Source organism: Ranitomeya imitator, chromosome 1 (genome assembly GCF_032444005.1).
Source record: "Ranitomeya imitator isolate aRanImi1 chromosome 1, aRanImi1.pri, whole genome shotgun sequence".
Classification (NCBI taxonomy): Eukaryota; Metazoa; Chordata; class Amphibia; order Anura; family Dendrobatidae; genus Ranitomeya; species Ranitomeya imitator.
In genome coordinates, this window is record NC_091282.1 from 881226122 (window position 1) to 881241583 (window position 15462).

Genomic DNA, 15462 nt, shown 5'->3' on the forward strand with positions numbered 1-15462 from the left:
GGTGGCCTTTTCATTTCTCATTAATGAAGCCTTTGTCCTTCCTTCTGTGTCTCTCCGGTCCATCCCCTGGAGACATCCCTCTACAAGCTGGGTCCCGTCACGGCTCTCAGAGTCTACTTTTCAAGGGCTGCTCCCGCTCGCCAATCTGATGCCCTGTTAGTCATCTCTGAAAGTTACCTTAATGGGCTCCTAGCTTCTAATTTCACTATTGACGTGAGGTATTCCGCGTTCAGGGTTTTTCGTTACCAGGTTTTTGCTTCCAGTTTGTAAGACCGCAACCTGGTCATCTTTACCCTCTTTTGCGAGTTTTTTTGTCGGGTTCATACCCATGCCTCGTCTAATGCAGGCCTGGGAAGGAAGGTGCTGCAGGCGGCGGTTTTCCACCGACCAACCTGAGATCATTTATTCCTTGGATCTTCCTGTTTCCCACCCTAGGGACTGCTTTGGGATGTCCCATGGTTACCTGTGTCCCCCAATGAAGCGATAAAGAAAGAGGGATTTTTGGTACTCACCGTAAAATCTTTCTTGGAGCCTTCATTGGGGGACACAGCACCCTCCCTAACTGTTTGTACCATTATTTGGTCTATGTGCCTTCTTTGTTGGATTGGTACATATGTTGAGCTTTTGGTTGCTTCTCCTACTGCTTTAACACTAACTGAGGTACTTCGTGCCTGTTGGTGGGTGTATACTACGGAGGAGCTAGTTTCCTTTTTTTGCATAATGTCAGCCTCCTAGCGACAGCAGCATACACCCATGGTTACCTGTGTCCACCAATGAATGCTCCAAGAAAGAGATTTTACGGCGAGTACCAAAAATCCCTCTTTTTTTCTTTTCTTCTTTTAGGCACTGACAATCCATGACACAAGACATTGTGAAACCTGGGACCTTGGCACTAATTTCTTTATCAGGGAAGATGATATCACAAATAAGAAAAACAGGTTAGTACTATCTGACAATATTTTTTTTCCTATATTTGGCTGTATAAGTCATGGAATATTTAAAAGGATCTCATTCAGAATGCAACTTTTTTGTACTTTAGTTGTCTGCTTTTACTAAGATCATAAATACTATGTAGATTTTTTTTTTTTTTTATCTTTTTCTATAATCTAATTTAAAGGGCTGAAGCATGCCTTCGCCACGTTGAAGAGCTCAACCCTTACGTCCAAGTAATCTCATCAACTATACCTCTCGATGAGTCTTCTGATCTGTCATTCCTGAAGCAGTTCCAGGTAAAGATGTTACTCTTCCTGTCATTGTGAATCCTTTACTATTAAAGTGTATAGATTCAGGGTGCACTCTAGCCGTAAGTCGAATATAAGAAGGGGTGCAAAGCCAAGTCCACTAATATATGACACAAAAGAAGAAAGAAAAAGAATGGACTAAAACAGGCCTGCACAACCACGTAGAAAAATAATAACAAGATACGTTTATTGAACACCACAAAAAAACAACATAAAAACACTTAAAATACAACAATGTGTAAAACACCCCAATATACACCAGTAAATAGGCAGCAATATACACAAGGTGTGTACCATCAGACTATCTAAAGTATGTTATCACAATGATTGATGTTTCTATTTATATGCAAGTTACGCACCACTTACCTCACTTCCCCTGACGAAGCCGCTGCGGCGGCGATACGCGTGGGGCTCTGTTCCTACACCCCCCCCTTGATTACCTTTGGTCATTCATGACATGCGGTTTTGCAGCATTACCTTAGCCTTTTGGCTCTCCTGGCTCCACTCCATCTTACCTTAGATTTAGCGAGGTATTTATTCGGCGTCATGCCGTTCATATTTTTTATAGGGGAGCTCTGATTTATCCGCTTAGACTATATTCCATTTAGGCTAAACCTGGTTACCCACATGCTATGTGCCTTATCTTGATGTGCCTTTTCTATTATTCTTGAGCTTAGATACATTTTTAGGAGCTTTCACTCTATATGCTTTTGATTGTATAATACTATATATATATTGTGCGGCTCTTTTTTCTATGGCACTCTCAGGTTTGCTAGCATGTGGATCCTTATACTTTAGATAGTCTGATGGTACACACCTTGTGTATATTGCTGCCTATTTACTGGTGTATATTGGGGTGTTTTACACATTGTTGTATTTTAAGTGTTTTTATGTTGTTTTTTGTGGTGTTCAATAAACGTATCTTGTTATTATTTTTCTACGTGGTTGTGCAGGCCTGTTTTAGTCCATTCTTTTTCTTTCTTCTTTTGTGTCCTTTACTATTAAAGTGAATCTGTCGGCAGGTTTTTGCTATGTAATATGAAGACAGTATAATGTAGGGCTTAAAACACATATTTCAACGATGCCTATCTTATCAAGCTCTGTGCTTTTGCTTACAATGATTTCTTAAGCACCCAGGAGATTATCTTTGCTCAGACACAGCAGTTGTGCAAGCTAGTCCTGACACGCCCCTTCCTGTTATGGGCAGCTCACTGTCTATGGATATTGTATATACAGAGCCTGGTGTGGGCGGGGTTAGATTCCTCAGCTCTGCTTCATGCTAAATCTAAAAACTCTGATTATGTCAGAATGGCTGCACCCAGTAAACTAAGTGAGACATTGCTGGAATCAGGGTCTCTTTGCCTACATCAGGCTGCTCTCAGATGAGATGGCAAAAACCTGGCAGATTTCCTCCGTGTGTGATTTGACAGGTGCACATTCAAATCCATTACATTGCTAAACTTGAACCATACACAAATGTCCGAATTTTATATTTTATCTGAACTTTTAGTGCGTAATATTAACTGAGGCAAGGCTTTCCATGAGGACACGGATCAATAATTTTTGCCATGATCAACAGCCACCTATCAAGGTAAAGAATACATGTGTCCATAGTAAAATGTCTCCTCAAAATTCAGAATTTGGTAACACTCTATTTTGTTACAGTTTATCTGCTCCGATTCTTACGGTGTTTGCTCCTATGTGTTTTGTGACTTTGGAGATGAGTTTCAAGTCTTCGACACCACAGGGGAAGAGCCAAAGGAGATCTTTATTTCTAATATAACACAGGTAAGTTCAGGTTTCTCATTTAACAGGGTTTGCTTTTAATAACTTCACAGTCATGATCTTTTGTAATGAAGTGCAAACTAGCCAAGAACAATCCCTTATTAGTTTTATTATTGAAGATAATAAAGCCATGTTCTAATTATTGCTATTAATGTACATATGCTATAAGGATTCCCATCACATTAAAGGGACACTGTCACCTGAATTTGGAGGGAACAATCTTCAGCCATGGAGGCGGGGTTTTCGGGTGTTTGATTCACCATTTCCTTACCCGCTGGCTGCATGCTGGCTGCAATATTGGAATGAAGTTCATTCTCTGTCCTCCGTAGTACATGCCTGCACAAGGCAATCTTGCCTTGCGCAGGCGTGTACTATGGAGGACAGAGAATGAACTTCAATCCAATATTGCAGCCAGCGGGTAAGGAAAGGGTGAATCAAACACCCAAAAACCCCGCCTCCATGGCTGAAGATTGATCCCTCCAAATTCAGGTGACAGTGTCCCTTTAAATATACTAGTGCTGTGCATGCTCTACAGGACTAGCACTGCAGCAGGAGCCTCCCAGCACTGCTGTGTCTGCAATAGGAAAAAACTTGTCTTTCTCCTTCGCCTCATTGGGGGACACAGGACCATGGGTTATGCTGCTGTCACTAGGAGGCTGACACTAAGCTGAGACAAAAAAAGGTTAGCTCCTCCCCTGCAGTATACGCCCTCATGCTGGCTTCCAGAGACCCAGTTCAAGCTTAGTGTCCGTAGGAGGCACACTGATTTTTAATCTCACTGATTTTTTTAACCTTCCTATTCCGGATGAAGGGGGCGACGGATTCTTTCAAGGTCCGATCTCCCCCGAACCAGCAACAGGCGAGCACGGGAGTTTCACCTCACCGTATCCTCTCCTGCGACGTGGGAGCCACTGCCTGAGCTGACCTTTTTTTTGGGAGTTACGGTCTTTTCCCTAAAAGGGCGCCGATCTCCCCACTTTGTACAGACGAGCACTGGTGTTGTACCTCCAGTATCCTCTTCTGCAGCCAGGCCTTTTTATTGCCGGACATCTGCCCTGTCCACCAGGTTCTCCCTCTGCTGTACAGAGGCTCTATTCCCGTGTCGTCCGTGCAGACCACACTGCATCACCAATGCCTATGCGTGATTCAGGTGGTGGACGGTTCCTCTCCACCCCCTGTCTGGGGCTGGTGGATGGAGGCTTCCCAACCCCTGCACCGTCCCTGCCATTCCAAGGCACCTCTCACCTCCTCGGGGTAAGTGTCTCGTGGGGGATGGGGGGGTCGCCGGTTTTGCGGTCCGGAGGGCTCCTCCTAGGTAACGGCACATCGCTTGGCTGGGCCCCTAATTTTCGGCACTTTGCGGCCGCGCGCCGGACCGAAGCCGCAAATTTAGTCCCCAGCTTCGGCCTAGCCGCAGGACGCTGCTGATAGGCTCCGCCCACCCCTTCGCGTCATCGGCGGCGCCGCCCCCCGGTCCTGGCGCTTCTCGCAGCCTCCGAGATCTCTCTCCTGATCTCGGCGGCCATCTTGGTCCCTCACTGCACGCCGCAGCTCCAGCCCTGCCGCAGCTTCTAGGCGACACAGCGCCCACGTGCAGCCCTTTTTTCCACCTTTCTTCTTCTCAGGACAGCGGGACACAGGACCCGGGTAAGGAGACCTCGTCAGCCTCTCCTCTGCAGCGTCGCCCTCTGCTTCCCTAACTTATAGACCTCATGTCCCAGTCAAGGTCTAAAAAATCCTCTAAGGTGCATACGACCTTTTTTTCTGCGTGTACCACCTGCCAGGCCCCACTTCCTCGGCCTCAAAGTTCTCCCCTCTGCTCGGCCTGCGATGCTCCATGTGCCCAGGAGCCCTCCACCGCCACCGACTCCGACGTACCTAGTACCCCCCCGTGGGTCGCTTCACTTTCGCAGTCCGTGGATTTTTTTAGCCAACGCCATCAAATCCATTCAAAATCCTCACGGGGAACGGGGCAATCCGTTACAGGTCCTGAGAGATCCCTCCGTAACAGGGGAATCGTCGGCCAGCAGGGGCCGCTCTCTCCATAAAGAGGCACGGTCATCCAGAAAACGGATCCGCACTACCTCTCCTGAGCGCTCACCTCGCCGCTCAGACTCTGGCAGCTCCACCTCTCGCTCACCCTCTTTGGGGGCTCGCAGCGTTCACGACTCTGAACATGAGTCCGAAGTATCATTGGACCCGGAGGCTCCGGAGTTCAGAGCTACGGTTGATTCTCTCATTGTAGCAGTCAATCACGCACTTAAGGTGGATGATGACTCTAATTCCGCTCCGGAACACGCTGTTTCTTTTACCAGAACCAAGCGTTCCCACAAGACTTTTGCCTCTCACCCAGATTTTCTGGATATAGTCAGGCGACACAGGGAGCGTCCAGATAAGCGTTTCACGGGTAAGAAGGACCTGGTATCGAAGTATCCCTTTTCAGCAGATCTCGTGAAAGACTGGACGGATCCCCCTATAGTAGATCCTCCGGTCTCGCGCCTGGCTTCTAAAACGCTTCTTTCAGTCCCGGACGGCGCTTCAATTAAGAGTCCCACTGAACGCCAGCTAGACTCTCTAGCTCGCTCAGTGTACGAAGCCTCAGGCTCTTCCCTATCCCCCTCATTCGCCGCGGCTTGGGTGGCCAAGGCAATGGTTTCCTGGGCGGATGCTCTAGCGAAATCCATTCATGAACAGGACCTCCCGTCTGAGATGGCGGACCTGGCTAAGTAGATAGCCATGGCTAGTGATTACGTGATGTACGCATCCCTCGATGCAGCGAATTGCGCAGCATCGGCGGCTTCTAACGCCATCTCTATCAGAAGGGCACTTTGGCTCAGAGAGTGGCGCGCAGATTCCTCCTCTAAAAAATCTCTGATCTCTCTCCCTTTTCAAAGCGGGCGCCTTTTCAGCGAAAAGCTTGACCAGCTTATTTCCGATGCCACAGGGGGAAAGAGCAAGTTCCTTCCCCAACAGAGGCCCAAGGTGGCCTTCCAGCGCCAGCCTTACTTTCGCTTTCGGCCCTTTCGTACCAGCTCAGCCTGGTCCAATCCTTCCGGTCTTTCCAGATCGGACCGATCCGCTCGCACAGACAGAGACGCTCGTCCCTCCTTCAGACCGAATCCTTCCTGGCGCGGAAGGCTGAGGCAGCCCAGAACCAGAGGTTCGAGACCCCCCAGATTCCCGTCTCAATGACTCAGGAACGGCGCCAGTCGATACCACCAGAGTAGGCGGACGTCTACTCCTTTTTCAGCAAGCCTGGCTCTCCGTCATTCACGACGAATGGGTCAGGGATCTGGTATCGTCTGGCTACAAAATAGAGTTCTCCGCTCCTCCTCCAACTAGGTTTTTCCCCTCTCGTCTCCCCAGTTCGGGAGCTCAGTCTCGCGCCCTCCTTTGCGCCATTCACTCCCTCCGCCAGAGCGGGGTCATTGTTCCGGTCCCGGAACACGAGAGGTTCAAAGGTTTCTACTCAAACCTCTTCGTCGTGCCAAAGAGGGACGGAAAAGTGCGCCCCATTTTGGATCTGAAGCTCCTGAACAAGTGTGTAAAAGTACGACACTTCAGGATGGGATCGCTCAGGTCAGTCATCTCTTCGATGGAAAGAGGGGAATTCTTAGCATCGATAGACATCAAGGATGCCTATCTTCACATTCCGATATTCCCGCCTCATCAGAGGTTCCTCCGCTTTGCCGTTCTGGAGGACCATTTCCAGTTCACGGCCTTACGCTTCGGTCTTGCCACGGCGCCCAGGGTATTCACGAAGGTCATGGCGGCTGTCATGGCCATCCTTCATTCTCGAGGAGTTGTCGTGTTACCTTACTTAGACGATCTCGTCATAAAAGGCCCGTCTTTTCAGGCCTGCGAGTCAAGCGTCCACATTACCCTGGATTCTCTTTCACGCCTGGGCTGGTTGATCAACTTGGACAAGTCCTCTCCCGTTCCTGCCCGTCGGATCTCCTTTCTGGGAATGATCCTGGACACTTCAAGGGGGCTGGTCTTGCTTCCTCGGTCCAAGGCCCAAGCGCTTCAGCAGGGAGCCCGAACGCTCTGCCATCCTCGCCCGCTAACCATTCGGTTCGCCATGAAGATCCTGGGAAAGATGGTTGCAGCAATCGAAGCGGTTCCTTTCGCTCAACTCCATCTCCGCCCCTTGCAACAGGCTTTGCTGGACAACTGGGACAGGAGTCTCCCATCTCTCGACCGCCCTTGCCCCCTGTCCCCGCGGGTCAGACAATCACTCGTATGGTGGACCCTGGGTCCATCTCTTCTCCAGGGGAAGTCCTTCATCCCGATCCGCTGGTTAGTGGTAACTACCGACGCCAGTCTCGTCGGCTGGGGGGCGGTGTTTCTTCACCACTCTGCCCAGGGCCATTGGACAGTGCGGGAATCCAGACTCCCCATCAACATCCTGGAGATTCGTGCTATCAGACTTGCCCTGAGTCGCTTTCACGCCCTGCTCGCGGGTCATCCAATACGAGTCCAATCGGACAACGTCACGGCGGTGGCTTACATCAACCACCATGGGGGTACCCGCAGCAGGGCGGCGATGCGGGAAGTCTCTCACATCCTTCGTTGGGCCGAATCCAACCATTCCATCATCTCTGCGGTGCACATTCCGAGAGTCGAGAACTGGGCGGCGGACTTCTTGAGCCGCCAGGGCCTTGCCTCGGGGGAGTGGGAACTCCATCCGGAGGTCTTTCGACAGATCTGCCTTCGCTGGGGGACCCCGGACGTGGATCTGATGGCGTCCAGATTGAATGCCAAGGTCCACAACTTCCTTGCACGTTCTCGGGATCCCCAGGCCATAGGAGTAGACGCGCTGATTTCTCCGTGGCATCAGTTTCAACTCCCATACGTGTTTCCTCCCCTTCCCTTACTGCCGAAGGTGATCCGAAAGATCAAGACGGAGGGAGTTCCGGTCATTCTGGTCGCCCCAGACTGGCCACGCCGCGCTTGGTACGCGGAACTCGTTCAGCTCGTAGCCAACGTTCCCTGGAGGTTACCAGACCGCCCAGACCTGCTTCGCCAAGGTCCGATCTACCACCAGAGCTCAGGGGCCCTACGTTTAACGGCGTGGCTGTTGAAACCTGGATTCTAACTCGTGCCGGTTTCTCTCAGCAGGTCATTCCCACCATGTTAAATGCTCGCAAGGCGTCTTCCGCCTCCATTTACCACCGCGTCTGGAAAACATTCTTCTCATGGTGCAGGCTCCGAGGGCACCCTCCGCTCGCTTTCTCTATCCCTTGCATCTTGAATTTCCTTCAGTCCGGTCTGGACTCCGGCTTGGTACTGAGTTCCCTCAAAGGCCAGATCTCAGCGTTATCCGTGCTGTTCCAGCGCAGGATCGCCACCAATCTTCAGGTCAAGACCTTCATTCAGGGAGTCTCCCATGTGGTTCCCCCCTAAAGGATGCCGTTAGAGACCTGGGATCTCAACTTGGTCCTGGGGGTTCTTCAGGAATCCCCGTTCGAACCCCTTCAAGACGTCCTGCTCTCTGTCCTCTCATGGAAGGTTGCCTTCCTGGTAGCGGTGACGTCCATCAGAAGGGTTTCAGAGCTCGCCGCTTTATCCTGCCGGGCTCCTTTCCTTGCCTTTCATCAGGACAAAGTAGTCCTACGCCCTTCCCCGGCGTTTCTTCCGAAGGTGGTCTCATCTTTTCATCTTAACGAGGACATCATTCTTCCCTCCTTTTGCCCGCAGCACAAACATAGGGTTGAGAAGGCTCTCCATACTCTGGACGTGGTACGGGCCCTCAGGAGGTACATTTCCAGAACGGCTCATTTCAGAAAATCGGACGCCCTTTTCGTGCTCCCGGAGGGTCACAGAAAGGGTTTGGCTGCGTCTAAATCCACGATAGCCAGATGGATCCGATCTGCTATCCAGGAATCCTATCGGGTCAGGGGCAGTCCTATCCCGGCGGGGATTAGAGCACACTCCACTCGGTCGATGGGTGCTTCCTGGGCCATCCGGCACCATGCAACAGCGGAGCAGGTTTGCAAGGCCGCAACGTGGTCCAGCCTGTATACTTTCACAAAGCATTACAATGTCCACATTCACTCCTCTGCGGACGCGGCCCTTGGCAGGCGTATCCTGCAAGCGGCCGTTGCGCATTTGTAGTCAGATGGTACACGGAGTTATTTGGTTGTATTGTTTCCCTCCCAGGGACTGCTTTGGGACGTCCCATGGTCCTGTGTCCCCCAATGAGACGAGAAATAGGGATTTTTGTGTGTACTCACCGTAAAATCCTTTTCTCAGAGCCACTCATTGGGGGACACAGCACCCACCCTGGTAGCCTTACGGCTCGTTACCTTTTTTGGTCTTTGACTGTTTGTTTGACATGTTATATTCTAATGTTACTTGATATATTGTTGTTCTCCTACTGCTTTTGCACTGAACTGGGTCTCTGGAAGCCAGCATGAGGGCGTATACTGCAGGGGAGTTGCTAACCTTTTTTTGTCTCAGCTTAGTGTCAGCCTCCTAGTGACAGCAGCATAACCCATGGTCCTGTGTCCCCCAATGAGTGGCTCGGAGAAAAGGATTTTATGGTGAGTACACACAAAAATCCCTATTTTCAACAGTAATACTGCTAAAATGTTTAAAAAGACGCCTGTTATTTGACCCTTACCATTGATTTGTATTGTTAAGTATAGAACGTCTTCCAAAGGGAAAATGCCTGACGGATGGTCTGCTCACTTCTTTTAACTGCTTTGCGTCTTTGTAAACCTGAGTCAGTTAAAAGAGGCTCAACATCTTTAACATATGAACTGCAAGTGGTTTTTGTATAGCAATGCATATGTTCCTTCTTTTGAGCATTTAGGTAGCACTTTTTCAAGTGGTTTTTGAAATGAAATCTGTATTTAAAAAAAGCCCATCCATTTCTCATGTTCCTGTCTGGCCTTATTTTTGGGTTTTGAGATCAAGAAGGTAAACATGGTAGTTAACTATTTTTTTTGTTTTTAATCTTCTCTGTGGAGAGTCTGGTAGTGTCTGACAGTGGGTTCCCTGCCCCCACTGCCTCACAATGTCATGCAAGATACTTTGTATTGACATTTTAAAATGTCAGCGCAGAGTAAAGTGCCTCCTGACCCGTCTTGTACAGTTAATGGGTGGTCTAGAAGTAGTTAAATAAAAAAAAAATTGTTAAAATGTCAATGTTTTTAGTAGTAAATAAAATCTAAATTCTGATGGTTTTGTGTTTTAGTCTAATCCTGGTGTGGTCACATGCTTTGATAATCGCCCTCATAATCTTGAATCTGGCCAGTTTATGACTTTTCGTGAAGTCAATGGAATGACTTCTTTAAATGGCTCCACGCACCAGATTACAGGTGAGTTGCACAAATTTATTATTTGTATATCTCATGTTTGCTTCTTAAGTGAATTAATATTTCTGATATGTAACCAAGTAGTGTCTATATTGTCATTAATATCATATTATGACACCAAATTTTCATAAAAATACAATAAAGCTGCTTTTTCAGATAAGGTCTAAAACATAGTTTTGACCAAATAGAGGAATATTGATAGCATTGGCACGCATGTAAGGAAAAAGAATGCTTATCTTACAGAAAAATCCATGTGCTTTACATGCAGATTTTCTTTTTTGTACAAGTCATAAAATCCTTAGTGTGTCTCCTCAATCAATACACAACACAAAGAGCATGGCAAGAAAATATCTGCCACTTGTAGGCGAGCTATGTTAAAAAATATCTGCTTGCTTGGTACATTAATGCATTGCAGGTGGTAAATGCACAAACTTTCAGACTTTTTGACTGGGCTACATCTAAAGCGCTGCATTTACGAGGGGCTGCTGATACGTCTTTGGCTTTACCCAGAAAGAAACAAGGTTGTAAGATGAAACTTTACATTTATTCCACATACTCTCCACTGATGTCAACACACTTCTTACATCAGTATTCCAAGTTCTGTAAGCCTTGCAAAAAGAAGAATTTCCAGGTCACCACCTGACAGCACCCCAGAGGACGTCCTTCTTATCCGACGCGCGGCCGGAACTTGAGAGCGGTGTATCGTAAGCAGCATTCCCCCGGAAAAGCCGCATGAAGATCCGCAATCAGCAGAGGCAATCCGGAGCATCGATGCCACAGGGGGCGCGACAGAAGGGTCGAGAGCCCCCTGGCAGGGGTAAGCGACCCTCGGACCAGGAGCAGCTCTGCACTGGTAGGCAGAGGGACCCTCGGGCGGGTGTCGGCTTGCGGGTGCCTCATGGCGGGAAGGGAGAAGCTGAGCCCCCCCGATCCACACCTCCCACACAGAACGGTCAGTCACCTCTCGTCCGTTCCTATCCATCATGGGACAGGAAAAACACTGAAGGGTGGAAGGGGGAGGGTCCTTTTAACCTCTCGTGTTTCCTGTCCCATGACGGATAAGAAGGACGTTCTCCAGGGTGCTGTCAGGATGGATTCCTGGAAATACAATTACCAGTAGGTCTAATTACCGTTTTCGGCTGTGCTTCAAACCAGGCATCCGTAACAGCCATGGCATCAGAAATGATGTGAAGTTTGGTTCCCTTGAGGTGTTTCTTCAGGTTTGGAAGCAGGTGATAGTCAGAGGGAGCTAGATGTGGTGAATAAGGTGTGTAATCAACCAGCTGGAAGCCCAGCTCCGCCATTTTTGCCTTGGTTGCTTTTGCAGTGTGAGCGGAGGCGTGGTCTTGCAGGAATAAGATTCCTTTGGACATCTTGCCGCGCCTTATGGCCTTCAGAGCTGCCTTCAATTGGTCCAAAAGTTCAATGTAATTCCTTGCATTGATGGTGGAACCCTTTTTGAAGGTAGTCCACTGGCAGCACGCCCTCCTTATCCCAGAACAGACGCCATTACCTTAGTGGCTGATTTTTGCACCCTGAACTTCTTTGGACGAGGAGAACCACTGTGCCTCCTCTCTTTTGACTGCTGCTTGGTTTCAGGGTCATACAAATAAGTCCAGGTCTCGTCCATAGTGACTAGTCGATCCAGGAAGTTCTTATCAGTCTGGAAATGCTGACAAATGGACTGGGAAGTTTTCACTCGCATGCTTTTCTGATCTGTTGTCAAACATATTTAGGACTTACTTTGCAGATAGCTTCTTCATGTCCAAATGTTCATGGATATTTACACAAACACGTTCATTGGAAATCCCCATGATGTCTGCTATTGCTTTAGCTGAAATTCGCCGATTCTCCAGTATGAGGTTGTGCACAGCATCGACAATATCCAGAACAACAACCACTCTCTGTCGTCCAGGACGTTCCTCATTGTTGGTTCTGAAGTTGCCCTTTTTAAATTTGACAACCCAGTTCTGAACTGTAGAATATGAAGGGCATTTATCTCCCAATGTCTGCGACATATCACCATGAATATCCTTCGCAGACTTTCCTTGCCGAAACAAGAATTTTATCACTCCTCTGCTCTCATTTGCTGTGAATATCGCATTAGACTCCACCATTTTCTTTTCCCACGTGCGTAGAACACTGTTGCCATAAGCTAAAAAACACAAAATTTTGAAAAAATATATTAGACAGAAGGCCTTCATGTGATGTAACATTCGTTACCATAGAAACAAGAAAAGATCACAAAGCCAAAGACTTATCAGCAGCTCCTCGTATATTAAATACTCGCCCACACAATACAAGGACTGTGATATTGTTTTTTTTATTTTTGCATATTTGTACTTTTTTCTTTTTTCCCAGAATATATTCAGTGTGTGAACTATATCTGTCTCTTACAACTTTTATACTCTTCGCAGTTACATCACCTTACTCATTCAGCGTTGGTGATACGTCAGACATGGACCCATACGAGCATGGTGGGCTAGCTGTTCAGGTTAAAATGCCACAATCATTCACCTTCGTAAGTAGCTCCTGAGAAATGTGCTTGGCATATGTTTAGTAAAGTGTAAAGGTACCGTCACACATAACGATATCGTTAACGAAATCGTTCTGTGTGACAGCGACCAACGATCAGGCCCCTGCTGGGAGATCGTTGGTGGCTGGGGAATGATCAGGACTTTATTTTGTCGCTGGATCTCCCGCTGACATAGCTGAATCGGCGCGTGTGACGCCGATTCAGCGATGTCTTCACTGGTAACCAGGGTAGACATCGGGTTACTAAGCGCAGGGCCGCGCTTAGTAACCCGATGTTTACCCTGGTTACCATTGCAAAAGTAAAAAAAAAAAACACTACATACTTACATTCCTGTCGCGTCCTTCAGCGTCCGCTTCCCTGCGTCCCCCAGTGTCAGCGCCGGCCGGCCATAAAGCAGAGCACAGCGGTGACGTCACCGCTTTGCTTTCCGGCCGGCGCTTACACAGTGCAGGGAAGCTGATGCTAGGGGACGCGGCAGGAATATAAGTATGTAGTGTGTTTTTTTTTTTTACTTTTACAATGGTAACCAGGGTAAACGTCGGGTTACTAAGCGCGGCCCTGCGCTTAGTAACCCGACGTTTACCCTGGTTACCCGGGGACTTCGGCATCGTTGGTCGCTGGAGAGCTGTCTGTGTGACAGCTCTCCAGCGACCACACAACGACTTACCAACGATCACGGCCAGGTCGTATCGCTGGTCGTGATCGTTGGTAAATCGTTAAGTGTAACGGTACCTTTACTCCAAAAAAAACCTGTTTTCAGCTGAAATAGTAATTACATTAAAGGGGTTTTCTGGATTTAGGCTACAAGTTTGCAGTCATATGACACTGTTCGCTAAGAAGACTGTCCATTGCCGTCAGAGAGCTCGTGATTGCAAATATGTGATTTGCATACATACGGTCACGTGCCGATTAGACGTGCGTGACCTTCCTCCAATAATAGTGTATTGAGTGCAGTTGGAAATGTGCAAATAGCACTCACATGACTGCCCGCTCCTGGCACCAGGGAAACCTCACAGCGTTCTATGAGAATTCAGAAGTGTGTGCTCAAGTAGAGCAACTGCAGATTTGTACCCTAAGGCCAGACAACCCCTTTTATTCTTAGGGTAAGAAAGGTTTTTTGGAAAACAAAAAAAAAGTAGATGTAGTAGGCCACATACACGTGCATGCGCACACGTACATACGCCATGCTGCGGCTTTTAGCCACAACAGCCCTGTGCCACTGCAGTGTTTCCTCTGTTTACCTGGACAATTACTTTGGGAAACACTGTTGTGCCGCCTACAAAACATGGTTATTAATTGCGATCAACCACACAGTTTTGCAGGATAAGCAGCTGTTTTCTTCCAAAGATAGGTGATTTGCATTGGGAAACGGTGGAAAGATCGCAACCGCACAGGGCTGAGGAGGTTAAAAGACGCAGCATAACTGCAACGTGTAAGCACAGCCAAGGAGTGAAGGCAAAGATCAATTCAATGACCGCTGATCATGTCATAAGGAAATAAGCAATACTTGGTAGCAGTTGGAGGGAAACAACAGAGATGTTTACTAGCTAATGAGCTCCCATTCCACAAATGTATATTGGTTATATACAGAACAATGTAAATATAGTATACTGTATATGTTCCTTGTATATAACTATGCTCTCAGTGTGAAAAACAAGATAATCTTGTAGCTATGATTAGAGTTGAGCGAATTTCTTCGGGTCCCCGCTTATTCGGCAAGATATAACGCTTGCCGAATAAGCTGGAGATGGAACCCCGGATACATGGAGTGCGCCAGCTGATCGGCACCGCGGCTGCATGTGTCGCGGCTGTGTCACTATCACAGCTCATGCATGGAGAGCCTGTGTGTTAGGGTATCCATAAATGTATTGTGACTGTCACACTGCCGCGACACATGCAGCTGCGGTGCCGATCAGCCGGCGCGCTCCATGTATCTGGGGTTCCCTCTGCAGGTTATTGAGTAAGCACTATAGCTTGCCAAATTAGCAGGGACAAGAAGAATTAAGCTCAACTCTAGTTATGGTACATTTTAATGGCTAGCAAAAATAAAATAATGTTGTTACAAACTTTGTTATACTGTAACGGAGGATGGGTCCTAAGAAGTCCCGAAAGCTTGCTTTGTAACATCATTTATTTTATTTTTGTTAGCCATTAAAGGGAACCTGTCACCCCCAAAATAGAAGATGAGCTAAGCCCACCGGCATCAGGGGCTTATCTACAGCATTCTGTAATGCTGCAGATAAGCCCCCTATGTATCCTGAAAGATGAGAAAAAGAAGTTATATTATACTCACCCAGGGGCGAGATAAGCCCCTGATGCCGGTGGGCTTAGCTCATCATCGATTTTGGGGGTGACACGTTCCCTTTTAAAGGCTCTTGTTTTTCACACTGAGCGCATTATTGTTCCATCTGGCTAACACTGCACCAAACCTCTCTTTTTTTTCTTTTATAAATCACTTTCTCGCTAAAAATGGCTGAAGGACTTTCCTAAATTGCATCATCCCACGAATTCCCAATAAAAGATGCATTATATTGCAAATATTCCCTTACTGAATGATGCTTCCTCCTCCGCTTATATT

The 15462-nt window shown here is 47.9% G+C and overlaps 1 protein-coding gene across 4 annotated transcripts in view; it reads left to right on the forward strand.

Moving 5' to 3' along the window:
• UBA6 (ubiquitin like modifier activating enzyme 6) overlaps positions 1 to 15462 on the forward strand; it is a 152625-nt gene that overhangs the window by 20726 nt on the left and 116437 nt on the right. For all 4 annotated transcript variants that reach the window (XM_069743113.1, XM_069743115.1, XM_069743116.1 and 1 more), the window contains 6 exons: positions 844 to 938; positions 1118 to 1229; positions 2752 to 2832; positions 2907 to 3029; positions 10228 to 10351; positions 12766 to 12869. In XM_069743113.1, the coding sequence (XP_069599214.1) occupies positions 844 to 938; positions 1118 to 1229; positions 2752 to 2832; positions 2907 to 3029; positions 10228 to 10351; positions 12766 to 12869 (639 nt within the window). The remainder of the gene's footprint in view (positions 1 to 843; positions 939 to 1117; positions 1230 to 2751; positions 2833 to 2906; positions 3030 to 10227; positions 10352 to 12765; positions 12870 to 15462) is intronic.